The sequence below is a fragment of the Elephantulus edwardii genome, unplaced genomic scaffold, assembly GCF_000299155.1.
Source record: "Elephantulus edwardii isolate Elephantulus edwardi_28Jun2011 unplaced genomic scaffold, EleEdw1.0 scaffold00006, whole genome shotgun sequence".
NCBI classification, from domain to species: Eukaryota; Metazoa; Chordata; class Mammalia; order Macroscelidea; family Macroscelididae; genus Elephantulus; species Elephantulus edwardii.
The window spans coordinates 27,303,496-27,326,456 of NW_006399756.1; the positions used below are offsets into that span (position 1 = coordinate 27,303,496).

The 22,961-nt window shown below is 51.3% G+C and overlaps 1 protein-coding gene across 1 annotated transcript in view; it reads right to left on the reverse strand.

Moving 5' to 3' along the window:
• Window positions 1-2,174: 2,174 nt before the first annotated feature.
• NEURL1 (neuralized E3 ubiquitin protein ligase 1) overlaps window positions 2,175-22,961 on the reverse strand; it is an 87,267-nt gene continuing 66,480 nt past the window's right edge. Inside the window, exons 2-6 of the mRNA XM_006879960.1 lie at window positions 22,253-22,494; window positions 21,558-21,879; window positions 4,577-5,266; window positions 2,950-3,096; window positions 2,175-2,486 (exon numbers count right to left, since the gene is read on the reverse strand). Coding sequence (XP_006880022.1) covers window positions 2,248-2,486; window positions 2,950-3,096; window positions 4,577-5,266; window positions 21,558-21,879; window positions 22,253-22,494 — 1,640 coding nt within the window. The 3' untranslated portion in view covers window positions 2,175-2,247. The remainder of the gene's footprint in view (window positions 2,487-2,949; window positions 3,097-4,576; window positions 5,267-21,557; window positions 21,880-22,252; window positions 22,495-22,961) is intronic.

The following is a 22,961-nucleotide window of genomic DNA, read 5'->3' on the forward strand; positions in this document are numbered from 1 at the left end:
GCTATGGCTTCTCCTCTTCAGCACACAACATCCCCATGCTGTGTCTGTCCAGGCCAGGTCATGTTCTAGTCCCCAACCTAGGGGGGCTTCCCAGATTGGTCAGCTTCAGGAGCCACAATTGTCTCAGAGGCCAGGTCCATGCTTCTGGGGAGGGGCACCTGACCCTCCACACACCGGCCATCCCTCCCCGCCACTCCACGGCACAGCACGGCCCGTATGCTGGTACGAAATCACCTTTATTAACAATCACAGAGACCCGAGTTCACAAAGGGAGGCGGGGGTAGCCCCCTACACTGAGAGATGAGATGCATGGCTTCCTCTTCTCCACCCTCAGCCCATAAGGCCTTTGAGAATGTTCACTGCCTCTGAGGAGAGACCCCCCGGCCACTTGGGAGCACTACTCAACCCCATACACATAGACAACGGGAGGGGGGGCTCCCTTAGAGAAGAGGCCCACAGTGCAATCATGATGTCCCTGCAAGGTCTGGTCCTGACCCCCAGTGCTCTGCTGCACCCCACTGCAGCCTCTCCCAAAGAACTCGCCATAGTCTTGCAGCCAGCCCAACACCCCACAACCATCTTACTGAGGGGGAAGCTGGGGCTCAGAGAGGCTTTCCACTGTGCCAGTGCCACGTAACTGGTGCGTGGACAAGACCAGAGTCCTCATGGCCTGGCCACCAGCCCCACACAGGGAACAGCAGCCTTTGATGAGCACTGGAAAAGCCGCTGAGGAAGAGGGTGGCAACAGCTGAAACCAGCCCCAGTCAGTGAGGACAAGGCAGGCAGGGCCATGATGATGGCCTGAAAGGAGAGGGCTCTCCTTTGCCTCAGGACAGAGAACAAGGGCCCAGGGATATTGAGGCCTTCCTATTTTCTCACCTGCCCCCCTCCCAGCAGCTCTCTGGCCTATTCCCCAGCCCCACACTGACACCTGGGACCCCACCATCAGGACTTTGCTCCTGCCCAGGGAAGAAGGTGCTTTGTGGCTCTGGTGGTCCATCAGCTCCAGGGCACCAACGGGGTTCAGCGTGTCACACAGTGTGGACACAATTCATCAAGTCTCCCAACTGGGCCCCTTTTTCTAATTCCAATCCATGCTGGAGTTCTAATTCACCGTGCATAGGGCCAGCGACAGGCCTAGTGGCTGGAGTTGGGAAGATGTTGAACGATGACTACACCTCTGATGCCCCAGCTCAGCACCCACCCACCCACCCCTGTGAGGGCAGCATTTTGGAAACTCAATTCTTTTAAAAAACAAACAAAACAACCACCCCACCACCAAAAATATCCACCCCACAGATCTAATAAATAAATAAATTAAAATAAGGGCAAAAGCTGATCTTCTCTCCACCAACCAGGGCCTGGTCCCTTCCCGAGGGGGCGACAGTTACCCTGAGCCTCAACCAGGGCAGCACTGAGATGTGGGAGGCCAGATCAGAGAGGTGGTCACAAACCTGTTCTTAGGGCAGAGAAAGACCCGGCTCCTGTGCACCAGACAGCCTCCCCTGGCCATGGCGGCCAGTGAGATAAGGACAGAAAGGCTCCAGTGGGAAGGGGCCTTCGCATCCCAGTCAGGGCAATGGGACAGGCGCCTGGAATCCGGAGCCTTCTGCAGTCTCTCCGTCCACCCGTCTCAGGCAGGTAGGAGAGACATGGAGACTGCAGCCTATCTGGGGTAAAGGGCACCCACTGATCTCTGAATGTCAGGCCCAAGGGCCAAGGAAGAAAGAATGGAGGGGGTGGCAGAGGTGAGAGGGCCAAAAAGCAGCCCAGGAGCGGCCTGCCCAGGGTGTCGTTGTGCAGGTTGTACTCTGCTCAAGGACGGATGGTGGAGGGAGCGGAGGGAAGCTGAAATACAGTCAGTACTCCACTAGCCAAGCCACAGCGGCCCCAAGGAAGGGCCCCTTTTCTCCTCCTCACAAAGGTGCCCCGCAGACCAGAGGCCCTCTGAGAAATCAGCCCAGATGAGGCGGCTCTAATTCAGCCCCTCTGCATTCAGGAAGAGTAGGATCAGAGACGGCGAAGGACGAAGGACGGGCCTCCTCTCCACGCCTCTGCCTTAAAGCCCCACCACCCTGCCTGATACTCCCTCTGCAAACCTTGAGGGGCCCAGGTTCCCATGTTTAATGGAGAGGAGAAAAGTTTCCAGAATGAGGAAGAGGAGAAGGCCCTCTTGGCATGGCCCTTGGCTGGAGCTGAACCAGAGTCTTGAGGATTTGGGCGGGCGAGGCAGGGCGCCGCACTGGGCTAGGAGCTGCGGTAGGTCTTGATGATGTCCTTGATGGGACGGCGGCAGATGGGGCAGCAGGCGTGCAGAGCTTTCTTGAGACGCAGGCCGCAGGCGTAACAGAGGCACATGTGGCCACACGTGTAGATGACCGTGTCCACTGCGTGCTCATAGCAAATGGTGCACTCATCACTCCACTGGCCCGTGCCTGGGGTCAGGGGTGACTCAGGCAAGCTCATTGGTGAGTTGGGGGTTGTGCCTAGGAACAAGGGGACGTCAGTCAGGAGGAGTCGGGGCTCAACCAGGCCCAGAGAAGACCCACTACTCTCTTGTGCTACCTGCATTTGCTGAGAATCTCCTTGTTTACCCCGATGACCTCACTTCTTAGGCAAGAGAAAGGAGAAGATGTACTTCTGGGGCATCCCACTTCCGGCCCCCTCATCCCCTTATCAGGGGCAAGAGTGGTCATAAGCCAGTGGGAGGGGGGGAAATGAAAAGCAGACTGGAGACAGGCAGGGAGCTAGAATGTAAGACAGGAGCCCCCTCGCTGGGTGCTGTGGAGGCGGGGACAGGATGGGATCTATCCCGGAAATGAGTAAGAGTTCGCAGAGCCAGGCTTAGCTCTTCCTAACCCCAAAGGCTGCATCCCTGCCTGACCATGGGGGTGGGGTAGTCACCATGGAACGAGACGTGGGGTGGGGGGACACAGGCAGCAAACGTACCACCAGCAGAGCTACCCAGAGGTCCAGAGCTGCACGTGCTGAGCAGGGGGTCAGATAGGCGGCTGCCCAGGGCACTGGGTGAAGAGGGCGTGGAGGCGGGAGAGCAGGGGAGAGATGGGATGCCCCGCTCAGCCAGGATGGTGGAGCCTGTGAATGGAAAGAAACACTAACTACTCAGAGCCAAGGGCCACTCAGAGCCGAGGGCCTCTCCTCCCTGGACAGTGGGTTCCCAGGAGACAGCAGTGGCATTGCTGGGCCAGGCATCCCAGCCACAGGCTCAGGGCAGGGCTTCACAGATGGGTCTGGTGCCCTGTTCCTATCTCTCTGTTCACTCCTGCAAGTTCTTCCCATGCTCTTACTCTATCAGCAGTCTCCAAACTTGTGCCCTGCCTAAGCTCCGATCTCCACCCCATCCCAGGTATCCTTCACCTTCAAAGTGCCCTCCTGCCAGCAAGTAAAGTTACCATCCCAGCCTGACAAGGCTCCTTCTCATCCTAGCTACACCCCTTCTTCTCAGAGCCCTGGCATCCCTATTCACAGTCCCTGACACCACCTTCTCCTCAGCACTGGAGCCTCTGAAATGCTCTGCACCACCTGCCATGCTCCTCTGGTCCTACAGCCTTCCACTCTCTCCTTCCCTCCATCCCTCTCCCACCTCCTTCTCTCCTTCCTTCCTTCTTCCTTACTGGGGGTCTAAAAGGTACAGTACATCCACATGAAGGGGAACAAGCTGATGCAGGGCGGCCTGGCCTCCAAAGTCCTCTGTCCAGAGAGCCCGTGGGGGATTCTCAACTCCTTGCTCTGGGCAGACTACTCCCAACCACACATAAAGGAAAACAGCCACAAGGCCAAGGTGGTGTCTGTTCTTGGACTCCTCCGTTACACAGCACACTTCCTGACTCACCTGTGGTTCTCTCACAGGCCTCCACAGAATGCCCTGCACACACAGAGATGTTTGAGAAACTCAGGACCACACTAAGAGGCAGACTTTTATTTCCATTTTAGAGAAAATACAAATCCTGCCTCAAAAAATTCATTGCTGGTAGAAAAACCTCCTCTTTGCCTTCTCGTAAATGGCCTCCAGGGATTGTGTATCTAGGCTGTTTATGTATCTGTGGGAATGTTGGTCAATCAGCTGAGAGTGAAATTCAAGCCTCACTTTCCTCCTCCCAAAGATGAAACGGTGCATTTTCGGAGATTTGAAAGCCACTTAACTGGGAGCTCTGGTAGAATTTAGTTGCCACTGTAAAGGTAAGCCGTTCGAGTCCACCAACTGCTATATGGGGAAAAGATGGGCAATCTCCTCCTCTGAAGACCCGCGGGAGGGTCAGTTATGGGTTGGTTTAGACTCGATGGGACACCACAAAAACTACTGCAAGATCAAGCATAGAGTAGAAAAAACTTTCTGGTTCCATTAAGTTTTGGCAAGCCCCTAGGATGCTGGGCATAGGGAAGGAGGGTCACCAGATATTCCTTCACCAGCTGGCCCCATCTCCCACCTCCAGGGAAGACGTGATGCTGGGTCTCTGGCCTTGAGGAGGGCAGGTGAGAGCCAGCCTCGAGTGTCCAGGCCCCCAGCCCCTGCCCAGGTGTCAGAGGAGACTGGTAGGCCCACGGGGACACTCACCGAGGATGCGGATCTGCGTGACGGCCCCGTGCAGGCTGAAGAGCATCCAGAGCGGCTGCGAGACGTCCACGCACAGCTGCATGCCGCCGGCGGCGCCGTTGTGGGTGAGATGCAGCTCGCCGTCGGGATTGACCACCAGACCCAGGATGTCGCCGCTGTGCAGGGGCCCGGGCACGCGGCACACGGCCCAGAACTCCTTCCGGTCCACCAGCGCCTCGGGACTGAAGGGCAGGTCCGCCGGCCGCAAGGTGCTGGGGTCGCACGTGGTGACTCCGAAGGAGAGCACGCCGGGCCGCGCGCCCCCGGAGCGCGTGACCTTGACGAAGATGGTCTCGGCCACACGCACTGGCCGGCTGGTGAAGACGAGCGCGCGCTCGTCGCGCCCGTGCTCCAGGCGCGCCACCGTCTGCTCGTCCAGGATGCGGACGTGCGCGCCAGCGCGCAGCGCGTGGAAGCGGAGGTCGCCATCGAGCTGCGCGGGCAGCGCGCGGCTGTGCTGCGAGTTGAGCGAGTTCTGCGGGATCGGGCAGCCGGCGGCCGGTGCGCCCTCGTCGCCCTCGGGCCCCGGCACGTTGAGGTCACACAGGCTCACGGAGAGTCGCGCCTCGTCGGCGTCCCGGCGCAGCGATGGCCGTCGCAGGGCGGTGAAGGAGCGCGGCCGGAGGCAGTCCGGGAGGACCAGCTCGCTGTCTGTGGCCCGCGGGAACCGGCGGGGGGCGGGAGGGAGACAGACAGAGCGAGCGTCAGACCCAGGACGAGGCGGCGGGGCAGTGCGCGGCCGCTGGTCTGGTGTTCAGCCCTCTGAACATTCTTTCTCATAGTTCACATAACACACTACTGAAATGGCGACTTTTTGATTGGCTTGGAAAAAATGCTTATGACATAACATTAATGAGGAAAAAGCAGGCTACCAAGTTGTGCAGGGCATTTAACTATTGATTTAAGCAAAGGAAGATCAGAAAGAGACCCCAATTTAAAACATCAGTTTCTAAATAGCATATAGGTGCTTCCTGTCCCTTTTTGTACAATAAGCCTATGCCGAATAACCATGGGTTCCAGCCCAGCAGGAGGGTGAGGACGGAGCTGATGTGGCCTTGTTTCGTTCCGGGAGCTTCACCAGGAGGTGGAGCTACATGGCACCTCGCGGTACATCTGTGTATGTATGTTGTTAACACACCTTCGAATTGGAACCGGCCCTCGCTGTCCCTCCAGTGGGTTTATCAGAGGCAATATTCACATAGGAGGACACCACCCATCTTTTTCTCGCAGATCATTCCCACGGTTCAAGTGTGTGTTAGCAGCCCAGCTCCTTACTAAGCCACCAGAGCTCTCTACACACACACACACACACACACACACACACACACACACACACAACTCACGAGCTTCCTACACACACACACACTACTCACTAAACCAGAGGCAGTAAATTCAAAGGGAGGAGATTGCCCATCCTTCTCCCATGGAGCAGCTGGTGGATTTGAACTGCATGCCTTTAGTACTGCAGCACAGCTTCTTGCCAGTAGGCCACCAGAGCTCCCTTAAATATGCGTGTGCGTGTGTGTGTGTGTGTACACCATACACATAAATATATGTATATGTACACAGTAAGTCACCAGACCTCCCTTATATATGTCTATATACACATATATGCGTATATATGTATATACACATGTAAGCTCATTGCTACCAAGTCTGACCAACCTGTAGCTGACCACAGCTGTAAACTGACTGGGAGGTGATTGTCCATCTTTCTCTCAGCAGCTGGTAGTTTCCAAACAGTTATCTTGGGTTGGCAGTGCAACTCCTACCCGCTAGTCCTGCAGAGCTCTCCAAAGTATATGGTTATATTAAAAAAAAAAATAAAATGTGGCGAGCTTTGGTGGCCTAGTGGCAAGAAGCTGCACTGCAATCTCAGAGATACACCGTTCAAATCCACCAGATGCTCTGCTGGAGACGGAGGAGCAATCTCCTCCTTTATCAGTCAGATCTGATTTGACGGTACACACAAAAAATAATGAAATAAAATAAATTTTAAAAAAAATAAAATGTTTAGCTCTGGGCCCTTTTTATTTGTCAGCATCTAAAGAGCGCTAAGCACTTGGTGTTGATCCAGCCTTAGAAGCGGTTAAGTCTTACCAGGAGTGATGGTCCATCTTTGTCCTGCTGAGTATCTGATGGCTTTGAACCTCCAGATGCACACAGCTCTGGGCCAGCAGTGCAACTCTAAGTTGTCAGAGCTCCTTAACAATTTTGTTGACCATGATTGTCCATTGAGAATTTTGCTGTCAGCTCACGCTCAAAAGCTGCTCTTCTCTGGAGGTTTGAATCTCAGCAGGACAAAGATGGGCAGCCTCCTCCCCCGTGATTTACAGCCTTGGAAACCTAACGGAGGGTCGGCTATGAATAGAACCCAACTGGACAGTAATGAGTGAGGAGACATTTTAGCAAAAAGGCCAAGAAGCAAAAATGCCAGTGGATTTTAATCTGAGTAACAAAAAGGGGAGCTCTGGTGGCCTAGTGGCAAGAAGCTGTGCTACAATCCCTAAGGCATGTGGTTCGAGGCTACCAGCTGCCCAAAGGATGGCCAGTCTCCTCCCATGAGATTAACTGCCTCTGAAATCCTGCTGGAGGGTCAGCTATGGGTCAAGTCCTACTCTATGGTACTCGACAACACCAACACAATGAGTTAACGAATGCCTGTGACAATCTGGTGATGTTTTTGACCTCTCTCCCCAGGAGAGGGAGGAGGAAAGGCATTCCCACCAAATTCTAAGGATAATTTCAGGGCCTTCCTGATCCATGTGAAGTATGGACCCCAGGTGCAGAGCTCTGCCACACAGGTTTCCTTTTCCACAAGGAGCTTTTCCCACTTCCTAGGTCCTAAACAGGAGCCATGGTGGTGGTGGTGTGGGTAAAGCATTTGGCTGGTGACCTTGAGGTGAGTGATTTGAACCCATTCCCCCCTCTGCTCTTCGGGAGGGAGATGCTGCAGTCTGCTGCCTGAAGATTTACCGCCTTGGAAGCCCTGTGGGGAGTTCTCCGTTGTCCCATGGGGTCACTCTAGAGTTAGAATCAACTCACTAGCAGTAAGCTTGGTGGTTTATTCAGATGTCCTAGACACCCATCCTAAACTTCTGGTTTCTTAATGGCTGTGTTACATCCCGCTTCATGGTAGTAGCTGTTACTAGGTGCCATCAAGTCAACCATGGCTCATGGTGACCCTATCAACAACAGATCTGAACTTTAGAATTCTGGAACTCTAGAATGTATAAGACTAATCATCCTGTGCCACGAATTACTCTGAATTTCAAACAAAAAGCAGCTCCCAAAGGTGTTCCATTTTACAGATAAAGTTCAGAGAACTCCTGACACCATATTCTTCATTTCCAGGCCATGCTGTTGCTGTTGTTACTGTTATTTGCCATCAGGTCAGAAACGACTTATACTTGCTCTCCAGCAGCTTTTCAAAGACTGTAGGAGATGACCCATCTTTCTCCCATGAAGCGGCTGGTGGATTCAAACCATGTGCCTTTGGGTTGACAGAACAGCTCCTTACCAGTAGGCCACAACAACATCCCTGTGTACTGACCGAATAGTTTGGCTGGTGCCACACTCTAGACCCACTCTTCCCCAAGGGTCTTTTCTCTGACCTATCCTCCAAGGAACAGTCTGCTCCCCTCCCTGACCTGACCCTCCATGGTTCCCCTCCAGAGCTGGGCAGGGGAGTAGCAGCTTGGAGATGACAGCCCCCTCTCCATTCTCATGCTTTCTTTTCCCTTCCCTACCCCACCCCTCCAGGAACCGTGTTGTCTGGGGCCAGGCGAAGTGAGGGTGCTGAGCTCTCCTCAGGTCTCCAGCCCCTCTGGAGAAACCTCTTGAGGCCTGGCTGGTTGAGGTTTCCGGGCAACGTGCTTAGCTGGGAGGAGGGAGTCGACTGGAAAATGCGATTATTCCAGGGAATTGACTCAGTGACAGCAGTGGTGCAGAGAGGCTGGGAGGCTGCGGAGAGGCAAAGAGGGGCTGGAGCGGAGGAGGGAGGGGCAGGGATGTGGAGAGTGGGGAGCTGGTGACGGCCTGTGGCTGACCTGGAACCTGACAACAGCCCCTACCCTCCTCCAAGGGATTCCAGGCTGTGGCCCCTGGGGAATGCAGAGGGATGGAGAAACAGGATGAAGGGGGGTTGGGGGGGGGCAGGAGTTCAGAGAGGCCCAGTCACATATGCAAGGACTGCAGGGTCTCCTGACACATGCGCTCCTCTCACTCCACCCTCCACACATAAACCCTCAGGACCACATGTGCCCTGACCAGCCCAGGGTCTAGTGTGACCCTCACCGCCCTGAATTCTCTATTAGCCTACTCTCAAGCAGATGGATTCAAGTATGTCAGAGACGATCATGAGGGCACAGAGTTCAGGACTATTGTTCCCAGAGTCTACGAGTTGACTCGACAGCACCTAACAACAACTGCCATCAAGTTAACTGCAGCTTTATAGCAACACTTAGTAAGACACAGTAGAACTGCTCTTAGAGTTTGATGTTGTTTGTTGTTGTTATTAACATGCAGTCAAGTCGCCTGGGACTCAGCGACCCTGTGTACAACAGCCCTAAACTCTACTCTAACCCATGCCAATCTAACTGTCTCTGACACACCCATCCCGATTACCCCAGTCACTGAATCACTCCACCTCATAGAGGGCCTTCTTCTCTTGCACTGTCCCTCCACCCTCCCAAGTATGACGTCCTTCTCCAAGGACTGGTCCCTCCTTGCAATATGTCCAAAATATGTCAGACAAAGCTTCAGAATCCTTGCCTCCAAGGAGCAGCCTGGTTTAACTCTCTCCAGGATGAACCTGTTCATTTTCTTAGCAGTCTATGGTATATTCAATACTCTTCTCCAACATCACAGCTCAAAGGCATCAATTCTCCTTCTACCCTCCCTAGTCATTATCCAACTCTCTGATGCATAACAAGTGATTGCAAAGACTATGACCTTTATCAGGCACACCTTAGTCTCCAGACTGACACCATGCTCTTCAGTACTTTAGAGAGGTCCCTAATAATGGACTTTCCCATTGCAACATGTCCTTTAATTTCCTGGTTGCCGGTGCCAAGAGTGTTGACTGTGGAGCCAAGCAAACTAAAGCTGTTAACAATCTTGATCTCTTCACCCTCCATCCTGATGCTGCCAACTGGCCCAGTGGTGAGAATCTTTGTTTTCTTTATATTGAGCCTCAATCCATGTTGAAGGCTGTGGTCCTTGACCCTCTGCAGCAAGTGTTTCAGGTCCTCCTCAGTTTCAACAAGCAGGGTTGCATAATGCAGACTGTTGATGAATCTTCCTCCAATCCTGATGCCACATTTCTCCTCATAGAGCCCAGTCACCCAGATAATCTGTTCTGCATACAGGTTGAAAAGGTATGGGTTTGATAAAAGGGGGGGGATATTTATTTCATTTTTACTTGAATCCACCCACAATCAACAGTCATGGAAACAGCAGTCAAGAAAGCAAATGACATACTGCGTTGGGTACGCCTGCTGCAAAAAAACTTCTTTATCATTTGAAAAAGCCAAGATGCCACTTTGGGGACTAAGGTGTGTCTGACTCAAGCCGTGGTATCTTCAATAACTCCCCAAGTATGCAATGCTGGGCAATGGGTAAGACCAAAGCCAAGTTGATGCATCTGAATTACAGTGCTGGCACCGAATACCAAGTACACCATAGGCTCCGGAAACAAACAAATCTGTCTTGGAAGAATTTCAGCCAGAATACTCCTCAGGCGTCAAGATGGGGAGACTGTTTCATGTACTCTGGACAAGTTGTCAAGAGGGATCAGTCCCTGGAGAAGGACATCATGCTTGGTAGAGGGTCAGAGGAAGACTGACAATGAAATGGATTAGGAAACAGTGGTTGTAACACTAGATTCAAGCACATTAACATTGTAGCATTGTGAAGCTGGCACAGGACTGAATATGTTCTTTCTATCTACTGGGAAGCTATCTCCACACCCACCACCAGTCAGATGCTGCACAGTTCAGAAGGAGTACATGAGGGCTTTGGGATGCTACAGAACTGAGTTTAAATCTCTAATCCTGCACTTGACTGTGTGGGTTTGGGGATAAACACCTTTCCTCCAGCCTCACTCAGAGTCTCACCTGGAGAGCAGGAACCTAATACCGCCCTGTGATGTGGCTGCAGGGATCAGTGAGAGAGACAGAGTAGGGAGTGGCTGGCACCCCATCTTAATAACTCAGCTAGGGGTGTGTGTCACACTGAGTTTGTCAAAGTTAAGACCACCTGGACTTGGGCAACTGACTTTGTGAGCCTTTATGCAAAACTTCATATCCATCATGATGGGCTCCTGGGAAATATTCACAGAGCCAAGGTACTACTCTGAGGCCAGAATCGAGAAACTAAATGGAGACAGAAGCGAAGAGAAATGATGGGGACAAGAAGGTAGCAGAGCACCCCTGTGGCTTTGCGTGAACTATTGCTGCCCTTGGGAGAGGAGGTACAGGAGGAAATGTGGGAAACAGCTAAAAACGGAATCCCTGGGGCCAGTGTCCGGCCCAAGGGCGTCTTCTCTCCCACCCCCTCCACCCCTCGGGGTCAGGAGCAGCTGCAGGCAGCCAGCAAGCTCCAAAATAGCCACCCATCAGTGGGCCCAGCTATGCCGGGGCCCTGAAATAGATGAAACCCGAGCTGGGGGAGCTGGCCAGAGCCCTCTCCAGAGATGGGACAGGAGAGGCCATAGCTCAGTAAACTGTCACCAAGTCAGAGGTCAGGGAAGCGACTGGGCCCCCAAGGCCATAGGAGGACACTGTGCGACTACCACGGGGTAGGACCGAGCCCTGGGACCCAGCTGGGGAAAACCAGATACACAGCCTGTGACCCCAAGCAGTGGGGTGGCCCCATGTTTGGTAGCAACAAGTTATGTAATCTGTGGCTGAGACACAGGCTGCCCGCATTAGAGGTGTTTATGACAGGAGAGGGTGGCATGCGATAGCAGGGACAGTCTGCTAGGCTGGCTCCCCTCTGCTGGATGGAAATGGTCAGTCTCCAGCTCTGGCCCATTCTAGCCCTGGCCAAGGTGCTCCAGCTACCTTTGGCCAGAGCAGGAGTCGTCTGGCCCTGGAAGGGCAGAAGGCAGGAGACTACAAGTGTATGTAGGCTTCTCTGCCGAGGTTCCTACCCACTGACCAACTGTGTGCCCAGCCCTGAGCCCTGGGGAACCAACAGTGGGATGGTCCAAGCTTAAGGGATGAAGCTGTTTTAATACTATTTCATTAGAAGATTCTTGACATCTGGGGCTAGATCAAACCTTAGAGGTCACACCAGGAAGCCCATGTATCCCTGCTAAATGTTCACTCAGCCTGGGCTAGTATGTTCCCAGGGGCAGGAAGCTCACCCCCTCCCAAGGCTACCACCAGCCCCTATCTTTGGACACTTCTGACCGTTCGAGAACTCCTTGACTGGATCCATGATGTGTCCTAGGTCCACACACCTTGAGGCCCTTAGTCTGTTCTTTAGGATAAGCATTCCAACCTTGTAAAGGGCTGAGGTCCCTCCCTGACTCCGGCTAGGGAGGGCATCCTGGAAGGAAGGAAGGAAGGACACAGTTTGATCTGGGCCCAAAAGGACAGCAGGGTAGACAGAGGAAGGGCACTCAAGGTGGAAAACTGCATTAGCAAATGATGAAAAACAATGTGAGCTAAAGAGAGAGAGAGAGAGGGAGGGACAGGAGGGAAGCCAGCCCTGGGGACACGCATTGCCAACCAGTCCTGGGAAACCAGGCAGGCTGGGCAGTGCAGAGCCTCAGGAGGTAGGGGGGCTCCTCGGAAGCCGAGCCTGACATCAGCGGCAAGTCATGTTTGTTTAGACTCTCACATCCGGAGCTCTGGGTAATCTTTAACCCAGGTCAGCCTGCAGCCGCCCTGCCACCTGTTGCTATCTGCCAGGCTGCTGTTGGGAACGCGCTGCCATCCAGTTTACTGTCTCCATAAACATCCTCAGGTCAGCATCTGGCACGGGACAGGGGAAGGAGCCAGGGAGGAATAGGGGACACAGCCTGAGTGGTGAGAGGTTTCTGTATCTGCTCTGGTGTGCACCCAAAAACTCACACCAGTCTCTGCTCTCTCTCTCTCTCTGTAAATCCCCTCACCAGAAGGCTCTGGGAAGCAAACATCAGGCCACTTTGCATGGATCAGGCTCAGAGAGCGCTAAGTGGAATCCCAGTGCTCCAAGCAACTCCACTGGAGAACCTTAGACAGGGCCAAGACCAATTTCAAATACGTGTTTCACTTTCACTCCAACACGGGCCTGATTTATAGGCTCCTTATTTTAGGATGGGCATAGGAGTGGGAGGTTGGGGTGTGTGTGAGTGTGTTGGTGGCCTTTAAATTAGGAATTTTTTTAAATCTAAAGATAGTAGTAGTAGCCTTCCTCATTTGTGGAAAACACTTTCACATAACTGTGAGACTCACAAACTTCTTGTAAGATACATTTTGGAGTAATAATTATGCCCAAAACATAGACAATGAGGTTGTAATACCAAAAAGCTGAGAAATCCACCCAAAGCTAGTAATTACACAAGCTATGATTCAGTCACATCTACTTCCAATAGGATGACTTTGTCCCTAATACTGCAAGACCCTACTCCTTCCCTGCACACATATATCGCAAAGCAGAGGTCCCTCAAGTCTCTTAAAGGTCCCCATAAATGTATCTTTAGCAAAACACATACTGTTGTTGTTGCACACCATCGAGTCTGAATCAACCCACAGCTAACCCTCTAGCGGGTTTTCAGAGGCAATAAATCACAGAAGAGTGCCTACCTTTCTCCCTCGGAGAAGCTGGTAGATTCAAACTATGTGCCTTTGCTTTGGCAGCACAATTCCTTACCATTAATCCACCACAGCTCCCTAAAAGATACTAGACAGAACCCTAAGAAATTGCCATTTTGCAAGTTAAAAATCAGTGCTATATCAATTTAAATACTCCTCCATTTAGTATGTTCATTCTGGTAGAAAAATCAAAGTGTATCCTGAATAGAAGTAGACATAGTTCTGAAACTCTTCAGGAAACGATGAGGCGGGCAAAGCCACCCTGAGGAATGAACTGGGGACTCTGGGCACCCCACTGCCTCTCTTTGCGCTACTATCATTGTAGGTCCCAGCAGCCTCTCTGCTTCTCCACATGGTGCCCAACATGCAGGTTGATCCCTGGAGCCTTGAGCTCTGGTTAACTCTATTCTAGGGAACATATGTCCTCAACCCTGGGGGATAGCCAGAATTCACAGGGAGCCCAAATGGACTCATATCTAAAGAAATTGAGAGGCAATGCTGTCCAAGCTTCTGAGTTCAAATCCCAGTTCCTCCAATAACAAGTTGTGTATATTTGAGCAAGTTATTGAACCTCTCTGAGCTTCCATTTCCTTGTTTGTGAAAAGGAGTCCAATAATAACCTTTTTTTTAGGGTTGATGTGAAGATAAAATAAAGTGCATGAAAGCTCTTGTGGGGAGCTCAGTAAACTACAGGGAGAAATGCATAAGATATGTCTATATAGGAGACAGATGATGATTATAACATGTACAACGATTCAGGCTGTTTTCTTAAAGAGCAGAACAGTATGTGAATCAGAACTGAGACGTCCAAAACCTTCAACATTAAGGAAGGGGCAGGATCGTCCCAGGCAGGCAGAAAAGGCTTCCTACAGGAAGGGAGGTGGGTGTAGGGCTGATATTATTGATAGAATTTGGGTGAACAGAAAGGAATTGGCTGAGGAGCCTCTGAAATAGAGGAACACTTTTTTTTTTTAAATTTTTGATGAAGAAATGAAAATTGTCAAAAAAGAAGAAGTCACAATCCCCATCTTCAACTCTTCCCCTGTCTCAAGAGCTTGGCTCAGGCTCCTTAAACTAATATTTGCCTCTCAGCCCCTGGCGGCCACCGCTGAGAGTAAATATTGGTTTAGCCTGGGAAGCGGAAGCCCCAGATGGTAGTGTGGTCCTTGTCCTCTGGCTCCCACTGCTGCCACTGCCATCAAGCTGGGCATGCCCTGAACAGGAGAGCTGATGTAGGGGTCCTAACTCCAGAGGGGCCGGGGCCCCTCACTGTAGTGCTGCAGGGTGGGTCCAGCACCCCACCAAATCAGCCCAGCAGCAGCTCAGTCCTCACATACATCTCTGCCTTCCGAGGGGGCTCTTCTACCTGGGAACATGTGTGCAGGCAGGAGCAATGACTAATGACAAAGCAGAATGTCACAAGCCCTTGGGACAGACACTCATGCCTTCCTGACACTTTCCTGGGTTCAGCCACTACCGTGTTGATGCGTCAACAGGCTTCTGCTCACTGACCTTATGCCCCAGCGCTCTGAATTCTAGACCAAGCCTGGCTGATGAGCTAAGAGGATTTAAATCATTCTCTAGGCCTCATGTTTCTCCATGTTGCCCACAATTCTGACAGAAGAACCTGACAACATAAAAGCTGCAGGAAACATTCTACCATGATGGTTCTCTCCCCTGTGACGTATGCACACACCTTCTTTATCTTCCTACTTCATCCTCCTCCTCCTCCTCTTCCCTCATCTTCCCAGAATGATGAAGTTGCTGCTAGGTGTCATTGAGTCAAATCCAACCCAAAGAGCCCCTATGGGGTGCTGCAGGACTGTCCCCAAGGTTTCCTAGTGATCTGCATGGCAGCAAATCAATAGGTCTTTGCTCCTACAGAGAGGATGGTGAATTTGAACTGTCAGCTTTTCAATTAACAGTGAAACACATTAATTATTACACCAAGGGCCCCCTTCCAACTCCTAACTCTCATCTCTGTGACAGCATATACCCCTCCTATCTGGCCTAAAATGTTCCTTCTCAATCAGTATATTCTTTTCACCTCCCTTCATTCCTGGCTTGAAATTTACCTCCTACAGGAAGTCCTCCTGGATTACTCCCCAGCTGCACCCTCAGTAAGACTTTTCAGCCTACAGTTAATTGCAGTCTTGGATAGAGACCATCCTGCAGTGGCATATGGAATGTTCCCCAAGGTAAACACTCATTAAGAAAAGCAGAGAGACTGGGTTTCTATGCTTCTGTTTCCCCACAGCTCCTGCACAGTGCCTGGGTGGCCACAAAGGGGTACTCAGTGGTGTCCTGGCTCAAAAGCCCACCGCTAGGACCCCTGATTGCTCTTCCTGAACCAACATTTCTGAGGAGAAAGACCTTGAAAAATTGAGAGAGGAGCTTATCTCTCTCTCCAAGTATTAATCACCCCATAAAACATGTGTTTATTTAGTTGCTGGCGGGAGTTAGGAGGCCGTTTTTCTGGGAGAAACCAGCCCGGGGTTGGGCCAGGGCGCCTGAGTGATTTGCAGAAGGCCAGTAAATCGGGGGACTGTGGAGCACGGAGAGCTGAAGCTGGCCTGCGGGGGTCATAGAGGGGGTCAGAGCGATGGTAGCAGTTATGCCCATCATGGGAGACACCAGCCCTGCCTCTGCCCAGCTGGGGAGACGGCCGCTCAGACCCTCTATGGGTCAGGTACCCAGAACCTCCTGTCTGAGCGGCAGATAACAAAGCAGGTGGGATTCAGAGGCCTATGGCAGAGGCAGACTTAGCTGGAAATCTCTAAAGATGAGTCGCTGTTTTGGGGTACAATCACCCTAGGAATGACCGCAGGGTCATCAACACTGAAAGCTACTTTCTTCAGAAGAGAAATCTGGAGGTAGACAGGAGAGTGTGGGAAGGGGTGTGTCTCAGCCAAACAAGCAGCAGAGGAAGAAAGAACCCCCAAACCCTCACTTGCAGCCTCAGGAAATGATGAGAGAGGAAACAGAATGGAAGGGCAGGTCCAAAAGGCACAGCCATCTGGACCTGAGAAGACAGGCAGGGGAGATGGAAGCAGGGAGGAGAGGGAAAGGAGGAGAAGAAATCGACACTAAGACCAGATAAGCTGGTTGGATCCCAGAGGCAGGGGCCCAGGAACGAGGGGTTAGCACAGCAAGTTCACCTCAGAAGAAGGTATCTTGGATGACTCCTATTTTTTTTTTTAATTAAACAAATGAAAAATCCATTTAGGAAGAACAAAATGAAGAGATCTTTTAATTGAATTTAGGGCTACCGTCACTGTCTGGAAATGCCCAGGGATTACAGTGATTTACAGCTGGGATGGAGATGAACCCGGGCTTTGGCTTCATTGATGAGCCTGCCGGGAAACCTAAACGCCACTGGAAACACCGTAGGGCGATCCATTTATAGTCAAACGGGGAGAACGGGGCCGGGCCAGGTCAGGCTGCCTGGGCTCAGGTCCCAGGACAGGGGCCTTCAAATTCTTCTCTAGGCCCCTAAGGTTTAGAAGCCCCTCTTACCTAGAAGTTCTCCTTCATTCCTACCCACCCAAACCATCCTGGAACTTGTAAACTCAGCCTAAACGCCCTCTTTCAAGAAGACTTCCTGGATTGGATCCTTCCTCAGACCCTCAGCGTTTCTTGCTTCCCTTAATGCCTACACTCAAGGTGGGAGCAGGGGTTTGACGGGAAAGACACTTTTCAGTGCTTCTCTCTCACTGCTGTCACGGTCATTTAGTAGCAGCCGACTCAGAGCTGACCCTCCAGTGGGTTTTTAGAGGCTGTCAATCACATGCGAGGAGACACTGCTGGGTTTGAACTGACAGAGAATGCCACCTTTGAGTTAGGAGCGTAACTTACTCCAGACTGCACCACCAGAGCTGCCTTCTGACGTTTAGAAAACCCAGTTCATCACAACAAGATAAAGGTAAATAATCCAACAGAAAAACGAGCACAGGATATGAACAGACATGTCACCAAAGAAGACATTCAGATGGCCAACAAGCACATGAAGAAATGTTCAAAAGTCCTAGCTCTAAGAGAGATGCGAATCAAAACAACTATGAGATATCATCTTACTTCAGTAAGAATAGCAAAATTTAACAGAACATCAAATAACAAATGCTGGCAAGGTTGTAGAGAAACTGGAACCCTCATTCACTGCTGGTGGGAATGTAAAATGGTGCAACCACTGTGGAAAGTGGTGTGGCGCTTTCTCAAAAAGTTGCAAATATTTGACCCAGCAATTCCACTACTGTGAATATTCCCTAAAGAGACCATAACCACCATCCAAGCAGATATATGTACACCCATGTTTATCACGGCTTTGTTCACAATAGCAAGGAGTTGGAAACAACCTAAGTGCCCATCAACAAACGAATGGATAGAGAAGCTCTGGTATAGTCACACAGTGGGATACTACGCTGCATTGAAAAACAAGGAACTCATGCAATATTATTCAAAATGGGTGACCCTGGAGGACATTATGCTGAGTGAAGTATCTCAGTCACAAAAAGACAAATACTTCATAGTGCCTGTTGTAGAATGGGACTGACATCAGGGTTGGGGTAAGACTGAGAAAAACTGAATAAATTATGTATACTGCATTAAAACAGATAAGGGAGAGAACAGTTTAAAAGCGATATATGATAGGGTATTATGGTTATCACAAGAGTCCAGAATTAAGGTTGCATAGTGGAGTACACTTGGGGTGGGGGATGGGGGGATTGTATACCAATGAAGGAGTTTTTCTTTTGCTTTTTGAAGAGAAGAGTGAACTGGGGGGAAGGGCTGGGCAGGGAAAAAAGTGCAACAATGAATGAATGGAAATCCAAAATCTCTGTAAATGTTCATTAAAATTCATAAATTTTAAAAAAAAGAAAGAAAAACAACCCTAGTTCAAATCTCAGTTCCGCCACAGATCTACAGAGGCAAGCAGAATTGTCCATTTTTGTCCCTGCAACACAGGGATAAAAATCCTTCCCTCCAGGGTCAGCTGCTGGGGCTGAAATGAGCTAAGTGGTGGATACCACCTGTGGGACAGCGGGGACCCTGGGAGCTCAGTCTTCGGTGACACACTGTCTTCTCTTGTGCCTTGGAGCAGCTTTTCTGGTGTTATCTGTAGAGAGTCACACTGTTAACCCAAAGGCCGAGCCTCTGACATTTCAAATCCACCACTGACTCCAGGAAAGGGAGATGGGCAATCTCCTTCCGCGTGATTTACAGCCTTGGAAACACACCGGAGGGTTAGCTAAGCTGCTTCTGACTCAAAGACAATAAACATCTGTGTCTTGAGTGTTTGCTTTGTCCCCTAATTTCTCAGTGAGCCTGGGGCTGACTGTAGCAGGACTGGGTTTACCTCCATGCCGTTCCCAACCACACTTTCCTTCACACATCCTACAGTTATGGGTTCTACCACTCTCCTCTAACCATTGGGTCAATATCACTGAGCCCTCCACAAGCCAGGTACAAAATTACACCCAGGAGATGAACAGAGCTGAATAACCTTAAACCTCTCACCATCTTATGAGGAAACAGACACTTGGATGGACCAAGGAAGAAGAACACAGTGCTATCTGGGGAGGCTTCAAGGAGGAGATAGATTCTGAGCTGGGCCTTTAAAACTAGAGTGGGATTTTGATCTTCGGGAATCATGGGGAAAGCACCTGGGGCTTTGGAAAAAGCAAGAATATTTCCCTCACTGTTTTCAAACCACTCTGGGTTGAGTCCTGGGTCAAGTCATAGTACTCACACCATTTTACAGATGAGAAGACTAAGGCTGAGATAAAAGTGGCCATGCTGGAGCTCAGACTCAAGTTGTGGGACACCACGAGCCTTGAAATGTCAGGGTCCAAGGAGATCTGAGCAGAGGGAAGGAAGGTGCTCACTTAACACACCATTTTACAGATGAGAAGACTAAGGAAGGCTGAGAGAAAAGTGGCCATGCTGGAGCTCAGACTCAAATAGTGGGACTCCAAGAGGCTTGAAATGCCAGTGAGCAGGAGGGACGATGCTCACTTAAATTGAGGTTAAATGTTGCCCTCTTCAGAATAAGGAGCTCCGGTGGTGTCATGCATTATGTGTTATTCTGCTAACTGAAAGGTTAGCAGTTTGAATCTCCTGGCTTCTCTCTGAGGGAGAAAAGCTTGGCAGTCTCTTCCTGCAAATATTTCCCAGAGGGAAAAAAAAGAGATTTGTAACTTTCACAAAAAGATGGAGGGTCACTGTGAATGGCAGTCGACTCAATGACAATTGATGGGTTTGACTGCTTTTTTTTTTTATTTGGGGAGTTTTATTGCTATTTGTATTACTATTTCTTCAGACTCTGTGGGAGTGCCTAATAGCCACTGGGTATCAGCTGCTTCACAATCTTCCTCCTGAACTTCAAGAAGGGTTGAACTTCAAGAAGGGTTATTATTATCTTACAGGTGAAACTGGAGTGCCTCAGAGATTACGGGGTGAAGCCAGGATCCGATCTGGTCTGCTGGGCTCAGTTACCTGCATGTGTAACCTTACACCTCTGGCAGGTAGAGGTCCTATAGGTGCACGCATTTCACCAAGGGATTGAAAAGCAGACAGAACTCCTCACCCGGGGCTCCTTTTCCTGGGAGCTGGGACCCAGCAACCGGCTGGTTCGGGTTCTTAACTCATCAGTAGGAAATGTAGATTTTGATTGAGTTGGCAGACAGAAGGTTCTCAAACTATGCGTTAAGAAACCAGCACTGGGATGCCTGGAATTCAACAAACATAAAGACTTCTAACAATTACTCATTTCACTGTCTTTTCACTGAGATAAAGGTGCTTTGGAAAGAACAACATCACTATATCTGGGCTCTTAAGTCAGAAGAAAGAAAAAGGGTTCCAGCCACCTCTACACCAGGCATGGAAGACGGGATAAAAGTATTAACTGAGCATCTGCTTGGTACCTAGGACTGTGCTGGACACTTTACTCACACCCTCATTAATTACGCTTAATCTTCCCATCACCCTATTTTACAGCTTGCTCAAGCAGGCTCTGCATGGAGGCGTACCATTTAGCCATGAGTGCGTTGATACTTAGCACTCATGTGTGCTCATACACACACACATATATGCACACACACTTGTTCACATACACAGGTGCAGAAGGGTGGATCCTGGACTGGAAGTCAGGGAACCTGGGTTCTCATCCCAACTCAGCCACCAACTAAGTCATTGTGTGGCCCTGGGGAGTCTGAGCCTCTCTGAGGCCCCTCCCAGCCCTGGCATGTTAGGGTCCCATGCCTACATCTCTCTCTGCCTCCTGCTCTCATCACCATGTCGACAACTTGGGTTTCTCAGGTAAGGCTGTCTTTCAGTGCTCCTCACTGCCCCCTACAGGATGACCCTCTCACTAGAAGGGTCAGCACCCCACCTAGTATGGTCTGGGGCCCCCTCCCATCATTCTCTTACCTGACATCCCTATGAAAAGCACAAGAGTGGGAGTGGAGCCCAGCTTCATGGGAAGCTGCAGACTCGAGGGTTTGAGTTGGTTTCGGTGCTGGAGAGATTCAAGGTCAAGTGATGACTCCAACCCTTACCGGCTGTGTCTCCCTGAGCTCTAGTCTCCTCAGGATGGGCTGAATAATGGAACTGCTATGAGAATGAGAGGGAGCTCTGGTGGCTCAGTGGCAAGGGACTGTGCCACAAAGGTTCATGGTTCAAATCCACGAAATGCCCTGAGGGAGAAAGATGGACCATCTCCTCTCATGCAATTTACTGCCTCTGAAAAAGCCACTGGATGACCAGCAACAAGTCAGTTCCAACTCAGTGGTACACAACATGAGAATGCCACTAACCAGTGAAGTGCCTGACACAAAGTAAACACTCCAGATGACGGCAACGATGATGACTTTGCATTACTTTCGGGGGTGGGGTCTTCAAAGCTGCCAACTATCCCTGTGAAGTCTGTGCAGTCTGAGGGGGTAAACAGGGTGGACACTTCACCCGGGCTCCTGGGGGCTTGGAGGAAGGATGCATTCTGTGCTCTTGAAACCCACCTGACCTTGCAGCTGCTACCAGTTAGTGAGAAGCCACCTGATGGGGCTGGGCGGTGGTAGGCCCCAGCACAGGGAGGTTGAGTGGTGTGCCCTGAATCTGAGGGCCCACAGTGGGGTGGGACTCACCAAGCAGCTGGACGCCCCGTGTGAGGCCGTAGACATCCACCAGGGCCCAGAGAGGGTCAGTTGTGCGGACCCCATTGAAGAAGAGCATGGCAGCGGAGTCATTGATTCGGTAGAAGACGCGGCCTTTCTTGTCCACCCAGAAAGCAATGATGTTCCCCTCGTTGGCAAACTCCTCAGGCAGAGCCTTGGCCCAGAAGCCACTCTGGGACACCAGGTCCGGGCAGGCGTATTTGGGCAGTGAGTCAGGGTGGATGCGGGATGGGTCCTTGCTGGTGAAGCCCAGCCGCAGGGCTCCACTCCAGCAGCACTGCTTCTTGATGATCTGGATGGACAGAGGGCTGGCTCAGACAACCCTGCCCATCCAGCCTCTGATCCCAATCAGTCAGACCAGGAGGGAGTAGTGAGCCCTTCTCTGAAGACCACCCCTGGGCAGACTCGCAGCCCACCCACCAGGGAGCCTTCCCACCAGCCTGGGCACAGACAATGGGTCCCCTAGCCACTCTACTCCCCTGTTCCTTTCTGGTCACATAGGGAAGGTTGAGGAAGGAGAAAAAAAAAAGTAAGAAATAAGAAAAAGAAAGCAAAAGGGATGAGAGAAGAAGAGAAGTGACAGGAGAGAGGGAAGGGAAGGGACAGGTATAGTACTGATGGGACGGAGGGGGAGGCAGTGGTGGACAGCAGGGAGGAGGCCCTACCTTCAGCCTGACTTGTTCGTAGATGAGGACCGGGCGGTTGCTGAAGGTGATGGCATTGCAGAAGCTGGCCTGCCTCTTGACGGCCTTGTGGCTGAGGTCCATGAGAATCTGGGAGCCCTTGGTGTGAGGGTGGAAGAGCAGGGGCGTGGTCGGGAGTCCCCCGCTGGACAGCACCGGCGGGCAGTGCTTCTGCTTGTGGTGACATCGGTGAGAAGTGACAGGGAAGGGGCCCCCGATGGAGTCTGCAAAGGAAGAAGCCACAGAGTCAGAGAGCTTGATGTGTCCACGAGCTGGGCCAAGGGCGCCTGAGGAAGGGCACAGGGCAAAGGTGTAAGTTGCCCACTGCCCACTGTTTCTACCATCATTGCTACCCAATACCACCGACACCTGTCATCACCATAACTTCCTGCTATTTCCACTTGACCATCTACCTTCAGTTATGAAACATCTACCATTATCCACACTCATCACCTCCCAGCATCTTCATTAACCACCATCCTTTACCCACCAACTCCTAGAATTTCCAGTTACCACCTTTACTACACCACACCACCACCACCATCTACCTTCACCTTCACCCAGCACCTACCACCACCATCTACCTGCACCCACCACCTCCCACCACCATCTACCTTCACCCACCTCCTCCCACCACCATCTACCTGTACCCAGCACCTCCCACCACCATCTACCTTCACCCACCTCCTCC